Source organism: Charadrius vociferus, unplaced genomic scaffold (genome assembly GCF_000708025.1).
Source record: "Charadrius vociferus isolate BGI_N301 unplaced genomic scaffold, ASM70802v2 scaffold126, whole genome shotgun sequence".
In the NCBI taxonomy this organism is placed as follows: Eukaryota; Metazoa; Chordata; class Aves; order Charadriiformes; family Charadriidae; genus Charadrius; species Charadrius vociferus.
The window spans coordinates 2,787,854-2,809,035 of NW_009648894.1; the positions used below are offsets into that span (position 1 = coordinate 2,787,854).

Here is a 21,182-nt window from a genome sequence, read left to right on the forward strand (position 1 = left end):
GTGGGTTTGGGTAATGTTAGTCTCCCTTGACTGCCTGTGCTCAGAGGGATTGCTGGGTGGCGAGTGGTGTGTTAACATTGCGTATCTTCTTATTGTCACTGCCTTCTTCAAATCATTATTTGTATGAGTGACAAACTAGCTCCACCCTTTGCCTTCTAACTGGCATTTCAGTTCTGTTGCTTTTTTTGATCTAACCATGTTCATTCTACTTCTGTTTACTCCCTGTGGCACTCTTCCTCTAACTGCAGTTCAGTGCTACCATGCTTGATATTCCTTGGCCAGCTGACAGCTCACTTATCTAATGCACGTGGAGCCTAACAGTTTCATAGACAGGTACTACTTCTTGTCCTGGGCTTCTGGTCAGTAGGGTTTTTCCCCAACCTATATAATGAACTTTACCCTGCATGTAGATGAACAGAAGTAATGGCTTCACAGAGGGGTATGAACTCTTCCTATTTAAATTGCTAACGTACAAGTCTGACTAATGTTAACATGTTTAGTCATTTACTTGTTGGCTATTCTAGCAGAAATGTTAGTCGAGCGTTCTTAGATCACGGATGGAGTTTTAGTTTGTGAATAAATGAAATACCACCAGTTCTACCAGCAAAGCTGAGTACTTGCTGTCAGTATTTTTTGAAAATACACAAGCAATCCTTTCTTGCCAAAATTACAGTTTTGGACAGATGTTGTTCAGAAACATTTTGCTTTAAAGTTAAAAAGTATTTTTCCAATTGCATTGTGTATGTTCAGTTATATAGCACAATACTTCATTCTTTATGTACTTTAACTTTTACAGTAATTTATTGAAAGAACAAACGCTGATAGCAGACTCAGTTGAAGGCAGGCATTTTAGCCAAAAATTCTGCTACTGTTAATATTTGAGCAGTTTGTAATGCACATAAATATTTGATTTATCACACATGTTCTGCAAAAACTTAGAACTGAATCAATCTGTGTGCCCTGAACTGTAGAATGTCAAATGATGAGAGCACTTTTATCAATCAGCATGGTTAGAATTTCAACACAGAAACTTTCTGCATTATGTATTAAGTGATCTTGTTTGTCTTGATTAATTTTCTACTGCGTATTTACATGGTTACTAGAAAACAGAGGGAGGGGGAGAGAGAGAGATGCATGTAATTGTTTTTGTAATTTTTTTCAGGTATTTTTAGCAGCAATGATGTAGCAGTATCATTTCCAAATGCAGTATCTGGCTCAGGATCTAGCACTCCCGTTTCCAGTTCCCATTTACCTCAGCAGGCTTCAAGCCACTTGCAGCAAGTGGGAGCTCTATCACCTTCAACTGCGCCTTCTATAACTACTGTTGTTGCTGCAACTCAGGTAAACTATCACAAGAGTTTAAGATAGCAAACCATGTTATTGACCTGCTTATTTTCAATGTTTAAAGGAAACAATAATTTGTTTGGAAAATAGGTTAATAAACACTGTATTTGTTGTGAAAATGTTACAGTGGCTAGAAGTTCTCCATAATATTACATAGTCCCATCTTTATACAGCACATAGACTTCTAAAAATGGTCTGTGGAAGTGTGTAGTAATAATGATTACGTTACGACTAGTAGCATGAATGCTGCTTACAATTCATTGGGGCTCTTACCGGTATCTGTTATCAGAACAATGTTTTAAGAAAGGATTTAAAAGAGGAAAATGTGTAAAGTTTTATATATTTCATGCAAAAATGCTGGTATCAGGTAAAGAACAGAGGGTTTTATTTGGGAGATTTGATAAATGGACAACTAAGGCTAGCCCTGGAAAAGAGCTGGCCAAGACTGATCTCTTGATAGCAAATGAAAGTTGGCATATATGCTACAGTTTTGGATTTGAAAGGTCATACAAATGGAGATGCGTAATTCATGTTTCATGATGAAGGGATAAGGGAGGCACTGGAGGAGTGCAGAAGAGTGACATAGTCAAAATAATGAACTGGAAAAAATACCTTTATGGTAGTATTTTGTATATGTATGTGAATTTAAGTTGGGCAAGATTGCGTTTATCAAAGCAAGAGAGTATGAAGTTATAGTTGTAGAGAGACACCATGATTAGAGTATAAGTATGAAGGAATACTGTACTGGACACAATGTTTTTATACTTTGTGTTTCTTGTATTTTACATTTTCTCGTGGGAATCTGTTTTACAGTGAATGTATCAAATATATCTATTTTTGTGTGCATACAAAACATCAACTTTTGTAGAGTCTACAGTGATTTAAAGTAGTGGATATGAACCTTAAGAATTAAAATAAAGTGTAACACATACATACTTATATATGCGTGTGTGTATGTGCACATACGTTTGTGTATAGTATATGTGTAGCACAAATACTGTGTGCAGGCCAACATAGAATACATTTCAATATCAAATAGCACTTTGTTGTTGTAGGTGGCAGTTGTATTTTTATGTAATTCTTTTGGACTGGTTTCCTAAAGAAATAAGGCTTGTGTTATGCCGGTGTGTCTGTGTGACTTCTGTCTTATAACTTTGGAACCTGTTGGCCAGTTTCATGCAAAATTGGGTGACCTCTCTGTTGCAGAAATCGATAGAAACTATTTTAAAGAAATGAATTAAAATTACAATGCTTTGGTGAGGAGCCAATAATGTAGCTTTTGTGAAGGGAAATCACAACCAATTGGAGTGTTTTTTTTGTTGTTTTTTTTCTTTCCTTTTTTTTAAATTCCCAAAGAGTATTACACAACGTAACTCATTGAAGACACTTAAATTGAGGAGTCTGGAGATAAGGGGAGAGGTTGTGTCATAGTTTAGTAGCAGATTAAAAGATTTGAAGAAACACAAACAAGTAGACGTTCAGTTTTCACAGTGGAGAGGTTTACCATCAGAGTCTTGGAAAGATCAGCATTATGGCCTTTTGTACAGCTCACCGTATTCATAAATGATCTAGGAAAAGGGGGAGGAACAGAAGCCAAGTTTGCTGATTATGCTAGGGTATGCAATGAGCTATTATGCAGATCAGCTGTCACAAATTGCTGAAAAACCTTACCAGCCTATGTTGACAAAGTAGTAAGAGGGCAAATGAAGTTAATGTTAAAGGGAAAAGGCAGTTTCTCTTCAAAATAGATACAGTAGATATGAAAACAGGTACAAGAAGAGCCATGGTAGTGAACAATGGCAAGGAACAGCATCTTTATAAGGAATGAGTAAATGGTGTGGGACTCTTGGCCTGAAAAAGAGACACTGAGATGGGATAAGACAAAGATCTATGAAGTCATGAATGACATGGAAAAGTTAAGTAAGCAAGAATTGTGTACCTTCATTTCTATTTGTTCAACTCTGTTGGAGAATAAATGGAATCAAAAAGCAATGGCACAGAGCCTGTATTTAGCAGGCAGGAACAGAAATACTGTAGTATATTTCTTTTCCTCATGTTGTCACAAAAAGGTTAAGTATACCTTAGGAGGTGCACTTTCTTCTAGTGGTTAGCTGAACTAGAGAGCCCTCCGTAGGTTAAATGTCAAAAATTCGTGTCTTTCCTTTGGCTCTGTTTTTTTTTTGGGATGTACAGGAATTATTTTTTTTATTAGTTGTCGTCCCCATGTCGTCCCAGTCCTCCCCCCCAACACCCGCCCCAGAGTCGTGTAGCTTACCTCAGTACCTAACTTGTCTTCAAGTGGTCATAGATTTACTTGTCAGGATCACAGCTACTACCATTTAAAGAGTATTTTGCTTTCTGAACTATAAAGGGAAGTTCAAATGGTGAGAAGTTTTGGTTGACAGCCTTAAAAGGGAACTCATGTGTTTGCACAGGGAATTAATAAAGTCCTATGCTGCTTCAGAGATTCTAGGACTATACTTTGGTAGCTAGTGCCTGCCAGTTGGAAATTGGTAAAGGCATAACCTTTGTTTTTTCTTCTATCAGTGGTGTCGATGTATAAATTTGAGCTTGGTCCTTCCATCATCTGACCCATTATGCAGTCATTGATATTTACTAAACATCATGCCACAGATAAGCTGTGTAGCATGACATGTCTCTAAGTTATGCTCTACAACCAAGGCACCTGTGTTTATCATCCTAAACTTTTTTCCCTTCTGTATTCCCTGTCTTCACTATTTGCAGTTAGACTGACAGTTTTCCTTTTTGTCTGGCATCCAGTAACATCCAGCAGGTAGGCAGTGGACATTTCCAGTTGGGGCTAAATTGCTTTAACTGTCACCTTTCTGGGTTTGTTTTGTTTGTTTGTTTGTTTGGTTTTTTTACACTGCTAATTTATCAGTTTTGAGAGAAACTTTCTACAAAGAAGCTGTAGTGGCAAGAGGTGAACAGTCAGTTGGCTTTTAAGGTCTGTGGACACAGTTCTTCCTCATTCATGGGGAAAATGAGTTTACAGAGTATGTTCTAGCGTGGAGGATAAAGAAGGTGAGAATCTATTGAGAATTTTAAAATATTAAGTACTTTCATGTCCTGGTTGAGGTTTAAGATTAGTGGTACTTCTGTCATTGCACCAAGCAGATTAGATGCTTTTTCCCAACATTCAAGACTTGAAAATACCAAGCAGGTCTCCATGATGAAAGTGTCTTTGATTCATACTAAATCATGACAACCACCTGTATCATGCCCTTGTTTTTCCTGGACTCTGGAAGTCTGTTTCAGTTTCAGTTCATGAGGTCCTTACCTAGTGTTTCAAGAGACCCAGTTAAGAGTGCCTTTTTTACCATGCAGTTGTCCTCCAGTTCAAGAGAACTTTTTTTTTTTTTTTCATACAGTTATCATAAATGACTGATTATACTTCAAGGGTTAGGGTTTACCTACTTAGTTCTACCAAGTTTTATCAGAGTGCTGTGGCTGCTTGCTGGGCTCTTGGGGATGTATTCTCAGTGTTTACCCACCTCTTGACCATGAAAGTCTTCAAATAACGGTGTGCTAATGTATTTTTTGTGTAGCATTCTAATTAAAAGAAAATCAACCAAAATCCTAGGTATACATACAATGGTTATAAGTTAAGCTAAGCTTGTGCCTCTATAGCCGATAAAAAGTAATAAGTAAATTAGGTTTTATTTAAACTATTAGTTAAGAGAGCAAGTATGCCCAAACCTTGGTTGCTCAGCTTTTTGTTCAGGATGGCAGACGTGCAATTGGAATAGTACTAAAAATGGGAATAGGCTCAAAGATGTGCTGCTAGGGTGCACTCCTCTAAGATGTCAGCTGTTAAGTTTTCTTACATATCTGTGGGGCATTTGTAATTATGATTTTGGGGACATCATAAATTTGTCAATTGGATTATTTTTTTTTAAGCAAGGGTGTTAAGAAATTCTGAAGAGAAAATATTGGAAAAAAATATGTTTCCACAGGATTAGTCCCAAAATTGGCTGAACTATTTTTATTAGGAAGTTACGGTAGACGTCTAATACAGAAAATTTGGTCATACTATTAAGAAAACCTGCAAGCAATTAAAAGCAACTCTCCTAAAGTGAGAAAATTAGGTTATACTGCTGTGCCTTTTGTTATTTTTGAGTAACTGCTATGCGCATATAAAACTTCAGTGATTAAAACACCGAAGTGCTGCTTTTTCCATCCACAACTAAACAACACTGATTTCAAAGCTTAACAAACCCCAACAACCTGAAAATCCTGGATTTTGATTCTTTCATTCTATTGTCTAGTATGATAGTTCCCATCCTGTGTTTTTTGTGTTTGTTTTTAAGACAAAAACACAGTATGGGCCTTGTTGCAATTACCTTTTCTTTTGTGTCTCATTTTCTTCTCCCTCATGCCACTCATAATTTTTATTCCAATCTAATAAATCCAGAAGAGATTATTAGCTTGTGTTCCATGCTGTGCCATAACTGAATTTAAATGCTGGTGTTCCTCACCAGGTGGGAATCAGTGGTCTAGTAAAAATGCCACTTGCTGCAAACGCAGATTTTTTTTGCATCCTATTTCTCTTTTTTATGTGCCTTGAGCATAGCCTCAGATAGGTTACACTGCTTAATTCAGTGAGGCTTTATTAGCATACCAATGCATTCAACAATTGCAGGAATATAGGAAAAAAGGGATACAGGAAAGAAGGTACAGCTCACACTGTTTTGCTCTTGATTTTCTTGAATTAGTCCTCTTGGCATGTTTGTCGGTACTGCCTGTTTTGCATGTAACAGCAAATTACTATATCCCAAACTACTGTCTTTTCTCTCAGAACATGCCTTTAACTTTTGCATGAATATTAATTTGTACTCTGTTATTGAGAAGAATCACTTTCTTGCATTTGTATTTTGAATAGTGTTTTACTTTTTCCCTGTTAAGCCAGTCACAAGTTGCACCACTCCGAGGTCCTGTGCTCAGCTTTTATCTCAAACATTTCCTTGTGTTTCATAATTATAGCAGAAATGTTTGTTGGTCTGGTGTGTTGTTCTGTAATGTTTTGCTGTATTGCTTTTCTGACAAGTTATTCTTAATGATTAATATATGGTCATAAAAAAAGGAGTGACCTGGGTGCCTCAATATCTTTTGGTATTGTACAACGGGATTTGCTTTCTGCTTTCTCAGGAAATGGTGGTTGTTAGATTCAATTTTTTTTTTTTTTTTTTTATAATTTTGACTTAGATGTAGTGTTTTATAATGAAATGTTTGCTACTTTGGTCAAGATTGAGATTGAAATTGGTTGAAGCTGGCTGTTCTTTTTGATGACTTAAATGAGTGAAATTACCCTACTAGTGCTCTCTGGCTGTTTGTTTCTGGCATCTCTACGTTCAGAATACAGGATCAAACTGCAGAAATGGAAGTAACGGGTTTTTGGCTGTGTTTTCTTCCAGTCATTGATTGTTAAAGCCATCTTTCAGACTGTATTCCTTTTAAGAAAAAAAAATGCATTTAAGTGTCTTGTAATCTCATTTCAATAGTATTTTTAGTGGGATCTAAGGTACATCAGGAGTGGAAATGGCAGGTAGTGGTTTCTTTAAGACATACAGCCTTTTACTTTAAACATTTGCAGCTCATCGACTCTTTGGTGTTGGTATTGTATGATTCAGTAACATATGATCTCCACATTATAGTAATCTCAGTTTATTCAGAAATTTTCAGGGTTTCTGCTTTTGGAAATATAATGTGATCAAATTGTGACTTTTTTTTCTTCTCCCATGTTGTGGTATCTGTGCTCTTAGTGACTCTAATAAACACATCTGTGAGGCAATTTGAAGCAATATTGCACATACTTGTCACTAACCTGTTTTACAGATATAATCCAAAAGATTATTTTCTCTTTCTTAGGACAGAGAGAAAAATGGTTTTTGCTAGTGGATTCTGCGTTCTTTTTTAAGCTGTTTTTCTTCCTTTGCAGCTTCTGTTTTATTTTCTTCCTAAGTTCCTACCTTACTTTATGCGCTGTGTTTCCTTTGCCACAGAAACAGCTAATAAAGGGAAGGAGAAGGACAAGAAATATCCGTAACAACAATCCTTATGGTTTGCACAGGGATAGGGAAACTGAATAGTTGCTGTTCGTTACTCTTTTTAGCCGAGGATTTATTTGTGGTGGCATGGTAGATAGGTCCACTTCAACGTAGTGTAATGAACTACTGCCTCCATGGTGGAGATGTGATAATTGGGAAGGTGCTGCTACTCAGTTGCAATTCTAAGTGAAATAAGTTTGCCTTAATCACTTCCATTATCCCCTCTGAAATTCGTTTGGCTTTACTCCCCTCAGGAGCAGTAGGAAAACAGCAGGGTTTTCTTTAGCATTCATATAGTGATGGTTATCCTCCTTTGTCTGACCCAGCTTTTAGAGGGAGATAAGGCTTATTTTTTTCAATAGATTTAAAGTTATTTGTTAACAATAGAGGAATGTGAAAGCTGAGGAATCCTGAGATCTTTTCAGATTCTGAATGTAGGGCACCTGATGTTTCAGATGCCTCTGTCCTGTGGTTTTTATTGTCTCACTTTCTGAATTAGTCTAGTCCCTGATTTTGGATCTTTGTAGTCCCCTGCTCTTTCTCCACATCACTAGTTTACACTATTTTTTGCTCCCTGTTTTACTGGTTTTTTTCTTGTCATAATTTAAGTCTGCTTATCATTTTGCACGCTACCAGGGGAACTTTCTCCTCCTTTTTCTTTTCTATCCTGGCACCCACAGGAAAATAAGTGAAAATACAAAAAAAAGAGGAACCCTATTCCTAGTTCTTAGACAAGTTAAAAGCAGTTTTGGGAGCAATCTTATTTTTACCTTCTGAAATGGGGGGAAATATGAGGGAATTAAGGAGTACATCTTCAACAAGTAGTCTTTGCCAAAAGTTCAAGTTGAGAGGGATTTTTGCAAGCCTTCAGAAGGGGGATTTGGGCATTTTCATAGGACAGTAAAATGCACATACCTGATTGGTATTGCTGCTGAGTTTGCAGTTGTAGCCTCGAATTATGGATGTCATATTCTCAAAGTAAGTATGGTCAAGGAAGATAATCCTCTGTCCACTTCTTTTTCCCAGTCTTGCTCAGAGAAACGTACCCCTTTTCCTGCTGCCTTTTTTTTTTTTTTTTTTTTTTTAAATTTTCAGCTCAAAGTAAACATGAGGAAGGGAGAAAATTTTCAGGTTAAGCATCTGAAGTTTGCTAGAGCTGGGCAGGCTAAAATGTCAGTCCATTTAAGGGAAGTTCCTGGGCCATCCTCTCTGTGGGTACTCTAGGAAATGGCAGGTCTATTAGTGGTCAGTATTTAATGAACTTTTCTTTCTGGAGTAGAATGAATACGTGAAAAAAAGACAAATTGCCCTCAGTTCTAGGACATCAGGGTGTGACAGATGTGACAATCTCAGACTTAAGTAACCTGCACTAGATGTTGTGCTAAGTGAGCTTCCTACTTTGCTCCCAAAGGTACACATGACAACCATGTGTAATGGCTGAAGTTAAGAATTTAGTGTAATACTCTTGCAGACACCTTTGGATCAGAATATCTTGAGACTTAAAACTATAGACTTTGAAATGATCTCAACAAACTTACCTAAGCAGTAATCCTTTCTTGCAATGCAAAAGAACTTATCCTAATTATTGTAAACTATATTAGACATAATCGGAGATGATTTCCATAACTTAGGAAGACCCTTAAGCTCTTTTTACATTTTTTCAGGCTACTTCCTAAAGTCTGTTTCTTGATATAGAAATAGTTGAGATTTTGAGTGCCAGAGTAGCTCTTACGAAGTTCAGAGTGCAGATAGTATAGATTTCCACTGCTTATGTGCAAAGCTAGTAATGGGTGGGTGCCTTGTGGTGAAACCTCTCCCCACTTAGAAATCAGTCATTTATGTAAAGCATAGACAGTGCTATGACAATATGTTAATGTATCATTAAATTTCTCCAAAATATTCTGCTTCTGGTGATCATAACATCAGGTCATACCAGTCATGTCCTTTTGCTGATACTAATTCATTTGATGTGATCTAGAGTTAAGTGATCTTTCCTGCAGAGAAACAGTATGTTTTGTAAGTTCTGTTAGCTCATTTTATTAAGTTCAATTTATACATTTCCCTGTAGCGAGTGGTGTGTTGGTGTTGGCCGTTTTTTGTTTCTTTGTGGGTTTTTTTGTTGTTGTTGGTTTGTTTTTTTTTTTTTTAAGGTCCAACATAGAAGTAGCAGGTTTTACAAATTTGTGGTCAGTTTGGTTATATTTTCTGCATTTGTCTTTCTAAAGATGATTTGTATTACATTTAATATGAGTGGTAATTAAAAAGAAAATAATAAAACACCTGGAGATCATGATATTGCATGGTTTAAGCAGCATGCTTCTAGAAAAAGGAAATAATTTCCTCACTGCAATACTAGAATTCTCTAATCAATAGAAACTGTGGATACATGAAAACCAATTGGCATATTTTATATGACTATCAAAACACCTCTTGATGATAAGATCTCTCTTAAGAGGTTTCTACCCACTGGGTTAAAGGTAAAATATCAATATGGATCACAGACTGTTTGGATGCTGAAATTACTCTGTTCTCCTTATAACTTAAGAAAAAGATATAAAAGGAAAAGGCAGCACATCCAGAACAAAAAGAAATAATTCTTGATAGAATATGTTGCTCATCCTTGGGACTCATTGCCACAGGAAATTGCCAGTGCTGGTAGATTTGGAACGAGTGCTAAATTGATATCGCGGTGTAACATGTTAATGCAAAATCTTCCAAAAACACTAAAGTGTATTTGTGTCACAGCTGCTTAAATTTAGGAGTCTTGCAAAATCAAAAATGTAAAAGAACCATGCTACTAGAGGTTTTTCTGTCTAAATTTTTTTGTTTGTCACTTAAAAGCTGTTTTAATTCCTTGTTACTTCTAGGCAAAACGAGTAAGAAATCTAATTTTCTTCTCATTCAGTCTAACTGAGGATTTTTGGGGTGGGGGTGGAGGAGAGTAGCAAGGAGGAAGAATTTACAGCCAGAGGGAAAATTCCTTCTAACATGTGACTCAACTAGAACAAAGGAATCATAGTTGCAAGTAATCTAGTATTTAGCCCAATTAAAATCTTTACTTTTTGTGTTTTTCTCTTGCTTCAGTAAGATCGTCTTCACGTAGACTTAAACAATATACAGGTATTCTGAAAGGCAGTTGCATGATTTTGCACAGTGCTGCATGCTGAGACAACTGCATCAATGTTTCAGTCTAGCAATAAATGTTTTCTGCCTTCAAGCTGAAGCTTATTTAGCTTGGCTTATCTGGTGCTGCTGTAGCAACCATCAGTCTCCAGGCAACTGAGGCACATTGACCTCTTCGTTGAACTGAGTGTAGCACTACTTCAATTTAGCTGCCTGAGACAATGGTAATGGTGTTGAATGTGAAAAATGTGAAATTTTCTAGTCTGTGTGCAATGGAAAGAAGAAATAAAAATATTTCGATGAAACCGAATGTTTAGGTTTGACTTGAAAAAGATTTCAAGTTCACACGGTGTATGCTTTGTTACCAGCTGCAGAGTTCGTTGTTGAGGCAGTGTCCTTATAGGCCTTGTGTAAAATGTTGAGAATCTTGCAAGCATTTTTACACAGCGGTAACTGTGCTACTATAGGTATTTGTTTCATCACTTAAATAGCAAAGACTGTTGGGGTTTATTTAGAAAGTTAAAATGTCAGTGTTTGTGAATAAGGGGTTGATTCTTTGTTATTACTGTTTTTGAAATTATAGATGATCTTGAAAGTAGTTACTTTTCTCTCAGATCCATTATTTGGCATATTATGAATGTCTGTCTTTCTTTGGAATACATAAAGAAAATAGATTACTATATGGGTATACTGGGTTTGTTTCCTAATCAAGTCATTCTTTTCTGCTAGTCAATATGAGAGTGAAGTTGTGATTCCTGATATACAGGTTAATGTTCTTAAAACAGAATCTCGGGTAAGACATTGCTTCCATTGTCTATGGAGAGCACATACAGGTTAAGTGCTATGAAGACAGAGGTAGATGGAAAGGATGGAGGAACAAACTTGAGGTGAAAGGGATTTGTGTCGAAATGATAGCTCTGTTGTCGGTTAGGTTTGCGGGAGAGGTGGAGGAATCCCAGGGTCTTATCTCTGTCAACCCTCCTTTTTAAAAAACAAAACCAACCAAACAAAGAAGACCTCTTAATGAGGTAGCATTCTAGTAAGTTTTTGTACAAGTCTCGTTTTGTGTCTACTTTATAAATAAATAGGTTTTAATTGTTTAACATGGAAGAGATGAGTGAACTGGTAGTACAGGTGGGGTTATAGCTTTTTCACATTATTGGAAGATAGGCCTTCTACCCGTGTGGTTTTTAATGACTTGATGTGCCCTTGTTGTACACTGGGCAGAGGTATAAATTAGTTTCTGTAGGTGTGCCATTAATTTTTCATTTTGCCTTTCAAATCCCACTGTGTTTCCCAGTTGCATTCATTCATGCCCTTCTTGAAAATATTTGAGTGCTGCTGCTTGAAGGTTAGATGGTTTCATTTAATTGAAGGATTTATTTGTACATTTAATCAAAACAATTGATTCTCAAAGACGGTATTTGATTATTTGCTTGTTCATAAGCAAGAGTCTTCATTACAGCTAGAAGTTCAAGGTATTTATTTTTGCTTGTGACATAAAAAGTACTAATGATGTGAATAATGTATCCATAAGATGATTTTACATGTCACATATACAGTTTTCCTGGCAGATTTTGATTATAATAATTTGTACATTTGTAATTAATGCTCTTTTTGATTGAAAAGTTGCTTTTTTCCTTCTAAGATATCACAAACCCTTTTTCTGATTTCATTTTAACTTTTCCAGCCTCCTAATTAAGCTTTTCAGTTAATTCTTTTATTTCAGTCAGTTAGTGAAAACATTTATTGTAAAATTGCACCTTGATTATCTGTTTTTTAAAAAACCCAAACTTTAAGGACTTCGAAGCACTTGGATGGCAATGGTGGCAGTATGGGATGGGTTATCTTTTCAATCCCAGTATTGCTTTCGTAGAATGAATGAGTAAAAGACTACAGTGGATGTTTGGGGTTGATTCCTATTGGTGATGTATGTATGATAGCAGGTGAGGTGAGGTTAGCTGTAAAAAGTACACTTGCAGCTTTCAGTCATCAATAGTGCTATAGGCTGTTTTAGTCAAAAGTCGATATAATTTGCTTGCAGATTAATTATGTTCAACTTACATCTGTTAAAGCCAAAATGCAAATTTAAAGATGGAAATGAAAGTATCAGTTTAGTTAAAATACATAGTGTTTATCATGCTGCATTTTAATATTATTTTGTGTTGTGCTAGTTGCTTTGAAAAGTCATATGATGATTTTAAGAAGAAATGTTGAAACAGTATTTTTTTAAGAATTTTCTGTTGTCTTCAATTCCATCTGTATTTCTTGGCATATAGGAAAATAGAAAGGAATTTGGAATTTTCTTTCATTGGAAACAAGGTCTAGGTAAGATTTCCAAGCGAATTCCGTATTTGTGATGAAATTATTCAGGAGTTGATGCACGATGCAACTGATGCATGAAAAGCTGTTGACATGGCAGAACTTCCTCTTGAGCTTCCTAGAAATGTGGCTGTATTGCTCCAGTTAAATGCAGTCTGACCTCCCTTCTGTGGGTGTGTATTCCCATCCGAGATGAAGGGATTTAGAACAGAATTTAGAGAAGGCAAGTGATGAGCAGTTAAATGCAGTCTGACCTCCCTTCAGTGGGTGTGTATTCCCATCCCAGATGAAGGGCTAACAGAATTTAGAGAAGGCAAGTGATGATGTGTAGCAGTGGTTCCCCCACATCTCCTAAATGAAGTTGAAGATGGTACCAGAAGTACTGAAAGGATAAAAGGAAGCAATAGCAATTCTTTCCATTGCATAGAATACCAAGGAAAAGCCAACTGTTACATGCTTCCCATACTATAACTGGCCTTAAAAATTCTAGGGATGAAAATAATTTTTCTTCGCTTGTCCAGGTTAAGCTAGGAAACATAAAGCCAGGTTGCTTTTGCTGCTATCACTTGAATAGGCAGCTCTTTTTACTTCTCAGGAAAAGCAATTGATTTTTATATGTGTATATTGCCAACTTTTTATTATCATTATGTACATAGAATTAATATGTTTAAAATACATCAGCTTAAGATGGCTTCTTGATGAAGTAAGCTGATGTTAATACTTGGTTTAGTGCTTGAATTTCCTTCCATATTTCATGAGCTAGACAATTGCATGGAAAGCATTAGTAACATCATCTCAGAAGTGTAGCAGAATAGCTTGCAGAAAATTTAGCTTTAAAATTCATCTGCATCAATTTTTTTATAGTGTTTTCAGTAGTAGTTGGCTATAATAAGTAGTTGTTGATGCTAGGTAGTGCTCTTGATTTCTTTACTTCGTGTTAGTAGGAACAAGGGGTATTTTTGCGTTTTCTGTCACAGCGTCGCGCTGTGATGAAGAACCTGGTATGATTGGTGAATGGTATGACCCCAACCACATCGATCTGGTGCTTATACTTCAAGGGATATAGACAGTGCAGGAGCAATGATATGTTTTTATTTTAAAGAGGAAATAAAAATAACCTTTGAAATTATTGTTGACAAATAGATATTGGCTGAAGTAAGTAATTAAGTCATCTGTCACTAATTGTAAAGCATCATCATAGTATGACACGAACCTATAATATAGCAATGACTATTTTAAAGCAGAGGGGGAAAGGGATGTTGATTGGATATAAACTGATTAAGAAGCCGTCTCGGAATTGGTTGTTCCGGCCATCCTTGTTGTCCTATCATGAAAGGAGGAGAATTCAGCAATGGTTTAACTACAATTAAATCCCTCCCCTTTCTTTATGGAAACTCAACTGTAGGCATTTCAGCATTAGCCTAAACAATGGTTTTGAATATGTTAAGCCCCTAACAATTAGGGAGCAGTTTGGGGCATTGAATAATGTGGAATGATGCAATTGAACCTGACAGCTTCAACAGTCAGCCTACTCATGGGACCCGAAAGTTGTTCACACTTGGTTTCATCTCTCATCACACGCTGAGTATTAAAACCTTACTGGTGTGGGGCTGAGACAGAAATGAGGCCTGTTATCAGAAAATATTTCATAGCATAAAACTTGAAAGGAACAGGGGAATAGGCATGCTCAAAGGTTCTCAAATTTTTGAGACCTAATCTAATTACATACAGTTAAGTATTGTCTCATCTTTCTCCCTTTTGGTGTTCCCCCCCCCTTAAAGGACATGTAACATTTGAAATGAAGAAACTGTTTTCCCTGGAAATTTAAGTAAATGTCCAGTTATGAATGCAAATAGTTGCCAACTTGGGAAACTTTACAGTCATACTGTTACAGTAAAATACAATTTTGGAGCGATGCAAACAAATATAAAACTATTTTAAATTTAATTTAATTTTAAATATTAAATATTTTGGAGGATATTTATATATACGAATTAAGTCTAGTTAACTTGCAAGTCTCCTTCTTTAATTAGAGGAATATACTCGCACTTTCTTTTTTGCTGTAGAGGAAGTGTTTTTAAGCATCAATCAAATATCAATCATTTATTCTTATTGCACTCGGGCATTCCATGAATTACGGTGTATCTTCCTTCTGTGCTGCTCTGCTGCTTATTGCTTTACTGATTTATTGAACACACCATAAATGAAAGCAGCGTATTATATGCCACTATATGGGCTTAAATCCTTCTGCTAAGATCTTTTCAGGAAAATTTGCTGCCTTTTCAAAATAAATACTTAGCAGTTTCTTTATTTTATTAGTTCATACATTTTGATCATGTATTGTGTTGACTATTTAAATAGAATCAGTTGAAATAAAGAATACTACAGCTTTCAAAGTTCTGCATTTTAGAACATGTTTCAGTCCTGTGACCTTAATATGTATTGACAGGATGATTGTGCATTTTTAATAAATGCCTGCTACAGCTTGTTTCGACTGTGAGTGAAACATGGAGCTCCTATTTCACCTTTAAATAATGTAGCACTCCTCCACCTCCTCTACTTTCCTGTCAGATGAAGTCGTCACATACGTAATACAGCTTCGCAAATCGTTATTCTTGTCATTTTACATTGCCATTTAAAAACAGTACTTTAAAAGTTTTTTATTTACCTGCAGCTTACTTGAACTTACTTATTAATGTGACTTTTTCCTTCGAGAGTTGCATAGGATACATGAAGGCACTAGAACTTTTGTAGTTCCAACTTGTTGTAGGACACCTTTACTGTTATTTTGAAGTATAAACAGGGGTTAATTTCAGGGTGCACCACCACTTCTGAAAAAAAATCAAGATCTTAGATATTGTTTAAATCATGCTAAGTTTTTTGATCTGTTATATCAACCCACTTAGCAAACATTACTTAATTCCTTTGATGTCTTCTCTTTTATGCTGTGAATGGTTACTCAACAGACTTTAGCAACTACTTTCAAGATACTTAGATACTTTTAGAAAGTTCTTAAAGCTATTTGGGCATGTTTCAGTCAAATAAACATTGTATACTCCTCGCTGATTATAGCTGCCCTGTCATCATAAATTAAAATATAGTTGCTATCACACAGTTTTAAGCAGCCTTGCAGGGAATTGCATGGAGTGAGAGTAAGTATAGAAGCTTCTGTGTAAAAAGCAAGCACTACGCTTACTAGAATTAAGAGAAATCTTTTATAGAAATATTCTAAAACTAAACAGAAATAAGACCTGGTGTTTGTAGTTAAAAAAAAAAAAAAGGCACAGATTATATTAGTAGAATTCATAACCTCAACCAATTTATTTAAATAACATATATATATATTTATTTTGCTAGTCTTGTCTCTTAGATATGGAAGCAAATAATGGTTGAATCTTCTAATATTCCATTCTGTAAGGTTTCTTCAGTGAAAGGATTTAACAAAAAACTACATTGTTTTTGAAGTTTGTTTTGGTTTTGAGATGAAAACAGCTGAGGGTTGCTAGTGAGCGGTAGGCCAGGACTCCAGTGTGCACTGACCAGTTGATCAGGGACTCCTCCAAATCTCCTCCAGTGTCAGGGCGGTGAGCGACTCAAAGGTGCAGTGCTTAAGAGATACTTGGGTCAAGAGGGAAAGGGGGGCAAATTCCTGGATTGGTGAGTATTAAATTTGGTTGCTTTCACGGAAGATTATAAAGTATGTAGATGCTTGGTAACAGGCGAAAAGGTTACCTTTGCTGGCAAATCAAAGTCAGAGCTGAGTATGCACAGGGGAAATACTGTTTTAGGTAAAAGTGGAATATATGATCAAGCCAATCCATGATTCCTTCCCATAGCCCTTTGGGTTGTATTTAAAAAAATGGGAACAAGTTTGGAGGAGATCTGATGACTCATGAGAAAATGAAAAGTTATTACAAACAATGGTGGCCAAATTATAAATTGGATGATGATGAGCAATGGCTGAAAAATGGGACTTCGCAATTTAATCCTATATTGCAATTGATGTTGTTTTGTCGCCGACTGGGAAAGTGGGATGAAGTGCCTTATGTTGATGCTTTTATGACTTTGTATAGAGATTGAATACTGAGAAAAAGTGTGGATTAGGAGGAGATATGTTAATGCTGTGTCTTGAGCAGAAAAGATGAGTGTCTGTATGTTGTGCAGGGGATGAACAGGAGGATGATCAGTTGTGGTTCCCTCTTCCCCACCTCCTGATAACCCTGAGGCAGGGACAGGAGCTCAATGGGGAAGTTTGGGAGGGGATCAAGTAAAAGGGCAAGAGGGGAAATGCCCCTTTTCAGGTAGAACTTGGGGGCACTCTGAACCGGCAACACGGGTGCTCTTGAGACAAGCAATAGGGGTAGATGGTACAGTGGTTTTTGTACATGTCCCGTTTACTACCTCTGACCTGTTAAACTGGAAACAATCTGTTGGATCATACTGAGAAGACCCTGAGGGAATGTATTAGCTTTTAGAAACTACTGTGTTCACTCACAACCTTAACTGGGGAGGTATGCAGGCTTTATTGAGTATCTTTTTGACTGCAGAGGAAAGGAGAATGGTATTAGATAAGGCCAAAGAAGAGGGAGGGAAAAGGAGCAGGCAGGAGGATCCTAGTCAGTGCCTGCCTTTGGGGGAAGATCCAGAATGCTGGATTGGGAGGGGCTGAACTGAAGCAATGTCAGCAGGTAGTACTGTATGGAATACAGTATGGGGGTCCCAAACCCAAAGAATCTGTCTAAACTATATGAAGTTAGACAAGAGTCCAAAGAAAGCCCATCAGCTTTTTATGAGAGATTACGCGAGGTGGCTAAGAGATGGACTGACTGATCCAGAGGAGGCGGCAGGTCCGGGAATGTTTGGTATGTTGTTTGTGGGCCAGTCATTGTAAGATTTGGGAAGGGGGTTGTTGAGGGTGGATGGAGCAGGGGGAATGTCTATTTCTTAGTTGATTGAAATTGTTTATAAGGTCTGTGATGATGGAGAGGTGGGGAGGGAAAAGGGGGAACGAGGAAGGATGAGATTCTGGGACTCTCTTTTGGCTGCCGTGATTGTGGATAGGAGAGGTGGGACAAGAGGAAGGGCAAGAGGGGGTTGCGGGGGAAGAGGCAGAGGGAGTCCCAGAGGGAGCAAGATCAGGATGCGGGGTATATAGAGACTGTCCTTTGGGTTGAAATCAATGTGCGATTTGTAGACAGGAAGGACACTGGAAAAATAAATGTCCCTGTAGGGAGAGAGAAAGAATCAATCGGGGGTGCCCATCTTATCATGTTAGAGGATTCAGATAATTCTCAACTAGTGGAAGGGAAGATACAAAGATTAAAGGATTTGGTCTCAAAATTCAAGGAAAGGGAAGGAATAGATTTCTCTTGGTTAACATCATGGTTACCTAACTTACACTGGTTAAAACAATTATTCATAATAGTTGTCCTGATAGTGATCATCTTAATTTTCAGCTAATCTTAATTTTCAGTATGACCCGATGTTTAGCATTTTGTTTGAATTTAGGCAAGCAAATAAGTAAGGATAAAAATCTAGAGCAAGTACTAATGACAAAAATAGATCATGATTGTTTTAGAGAAATTATAAGGCAAAAGGAAAATAAAAGGGAATATTACTGGAAGACTGCTAAAAAGCCGAAGAGTGAGACTTACGGGTCTGTAAGAAAACAGCACCATAGGTCTCAAAGGGGTGATTTGATGTCTAAAGAATGAAGTTAAAAGTCTATCAAGAAGTTTCAGTTGGGACATGGTTGAGACATTGAAGGAGTGTACCTAACCTTGAAGAGGATGCAAGATGAAACAATGTGTCTTACGTGTTCTTTTGCAGTTGCTGACTTAGACATAAGATAGCAAAAACTGTAACTTCTGGACTGAGGTCGAGCCAAGATTGTATCCCAAACTAACCTTGGGGAATTCTGATGCTAAAATACACACCCCTTTGTGAATAACGAGCATGCTAATTAGGTAACCTCCCAAAATGTTTTAAACATGAGTTTAGCTGCATGTGTATAGTCAGGGGTGGTGAGTGGATCATTATTAACCAATCAGCTGTATTTTATTGTTATAAATATTGGGCTGTTGGAAACGTGTGGTGTGCTGGTGTTGTTAAATGCCCAGCACCCGATTCTGCAGAATTGAAATAAGAACAAATATCTTGACTCAGTGTGTTGATTGGCTCTTGCACACTGCGTGAAGAACCCTTCTTTAGGGACAACAACAGTACTAATACGTACTGTATTTTTGGATGCTGTTATACCTGGGTAGGTGGAAATTCTTGCATTGTTTCTTAGACTAACAACTAATTCAGATTAATTATACTAAAGACATGCAATTCTTTAAAAACAATAATAAAAAAGAAATTAAAAAAAGAAATAACAGCTAGGTTTGAAGTGATACTGTGGTTCCCTGTCTAGCAGTCTTGCACATACCTTTAAACTGAAAAGTGAAAAAACCTGATCATTGTGAGTAATTATTTGTGGCTTTTTCTAACTTTGTGACAGTAGAAGAATATAAGTATCAGGCACAATTTCTCACCAGTATATAGTAAATAAAGCATCATTGAAAACAGTTGTGTGAATTCATAAAAGTCCATTCATCAAGTTTAATATGTTGGCTGAAAGCCAAAACTTAATGGTAGTGTGTGATTCTTTCCAGAGACATAGTTTATACTCTGTAATATTTTGCTGTAATAACCAGTATGTTTTCCCTGTCTCTTGTGTGCAGTTATACATGTCAAAATGTCCCACAAATTGAGTTCCTTACTGTTCACCTTCTTTCTTCATTTTTCAAAGTTTCCTTTAGAAAGGTTGTTTACATTTTCTTAAAAGATTCATTTTTAAAACCAGTGATCGCACAGGTTGTGTATCTTTGACTTTCCTCTGCCTCCCCAACATTGCAATCTTTTCTTTGTTCTGAAATAATTTTTTTATCAGGTAGGAAAATGCCTTTTTAATAAGCAGCCGTGCTTTTTTTTTCTTTGCTTGCTTGTCCGTGCAACTCAGCATTTGACACGAATCTTTTCTTCGAAAGGGAAAAAGCATAAGCAGCCAAGGAAGAAGGTATTTTTATTGCGTTGGATTATGCAAGATTTTGGCCAGCCTCCTTAACTTCATCTGTTTAAGGGTTCATTTTCGCTTGTTTGGCACAAGTCCCAGCAGAGACCTTCAGAATTGTGGTTAGCAACATGAATGAACACAAACTTTGGGAGCTCTTCAATAAGTAGAGCTGGCCAACTGCCAAAGATACAGTTCCTTATATGGGGTCAGGGCAAAGCTGTGATTCCGGGAGCCCCCTATTGTATAGAAAACATACTTGTAATGGCTGTTTGCGTTCTTTAAAATAAAAACAAAACAAAACAGAAAAACACCAGGCTTCCAAGTCTATCAAAATAGGAAGTAACAAAATAGTGTGCAGGTTTTACTAATGATGGAGTCGAGCAAAGGAAATATGGCTCTGTGTAGTTAAACTATAGAGCTGAAAGTTGGACCTTTTGACCTCCACAGCCGGCTTGTGATGTAAGGAACCCAAGCATTTGTGAGACATCTGTTGTCTACCTGCCCTTATTTTGTAAATGGTTTAATAAGATTAAATAATTAGTAGGATAACCACATGGTCGCCATGCTACTAAGTCCTAGCATTGAGTGCATACTTCAGGATTGCAAGGAAGTCTGCCCATCCTGCTACACTGGGGTTGTTTTAAAATGCAATTTAGGTATTTTTAATATTTGCTACAGTAATTTGATTAGATTTTTTTTTTATTAACAGATCTTGCTAATGAGAAGTAAACCACACTTTAAAACCTGATATATTTTCAAAGTGCTGGAATTCCATTTCTGTACTCACAAATGGAAAATAGTATCTTTAAAAAAAGTATTTTTAAAAAACCATTCAACTTAAAAGATATAATAATTGTGCATTAAGAAGGCTTCTTTAAAATATATTCAGCTTTTCTCCCCTTTTTAAAAAAAGTAAAGGGATTCAAGTTTTAATTGGTTTCTTGCAGGCAAACACCCTACCTGGATCTTCTCTCAGTCTGCCTCCATCCCACATGTATGGCAATAGGCTGAATCCAAATTCAGCAATGGCAGCACTTATAGCTCAGTCGGAAAACAGCCAAGCAGGTAAGCTTCCCGCTGCTGGTGACAAATGTGCAACTTTACAGACTTCAGTATTTTAAAAAAGGTTGTTAAATTTTGTTTTTGAACTCCGCCCAGCATTTGGTTAGTAAATGTCTGTATAAAGTTGTTATGTGTTGGAAGTAAATTCTCAGTTGTTCAGTTGTCCTGCAGAACAGCGCGGTTTTTCTCTTCCCTTCCCCCCCCCC

The 21,182-nt window shown here is 36.8% G+C and overlaps 1 protein-coding gene across 2 annotated transcripts in view; it reads left to right on the plus strand.

Annotated features, from left to right (window-relative positions):
* Window positions 1-21,182, plus strand: part of MLLT10 (myeloid/lymphoid or mixed-lineage leukemia (trithorax homolog, Drosophila); translocated to, 10) — a 132,114-nt gene that overhangs the window by 91,964 nt on the left and 18,968 nt on the right. For both annotated transcript variants that reach the window (XM_009887132.1, XM_009887133.1), the window contains exons 11-12: window positions 1,163-1,341; window positions 20,862-20,979. In XM_009887132.1, coding sequence (XP_009885434.1) covers window positions 1,163-1,341; window positions 20,862-20,979 — 297 coding nt within the window. The remainder of the gene's footprint in view (window positions 1-1,162; window positions 1,342-20,861; window positions 20,980-21,182) is intronic.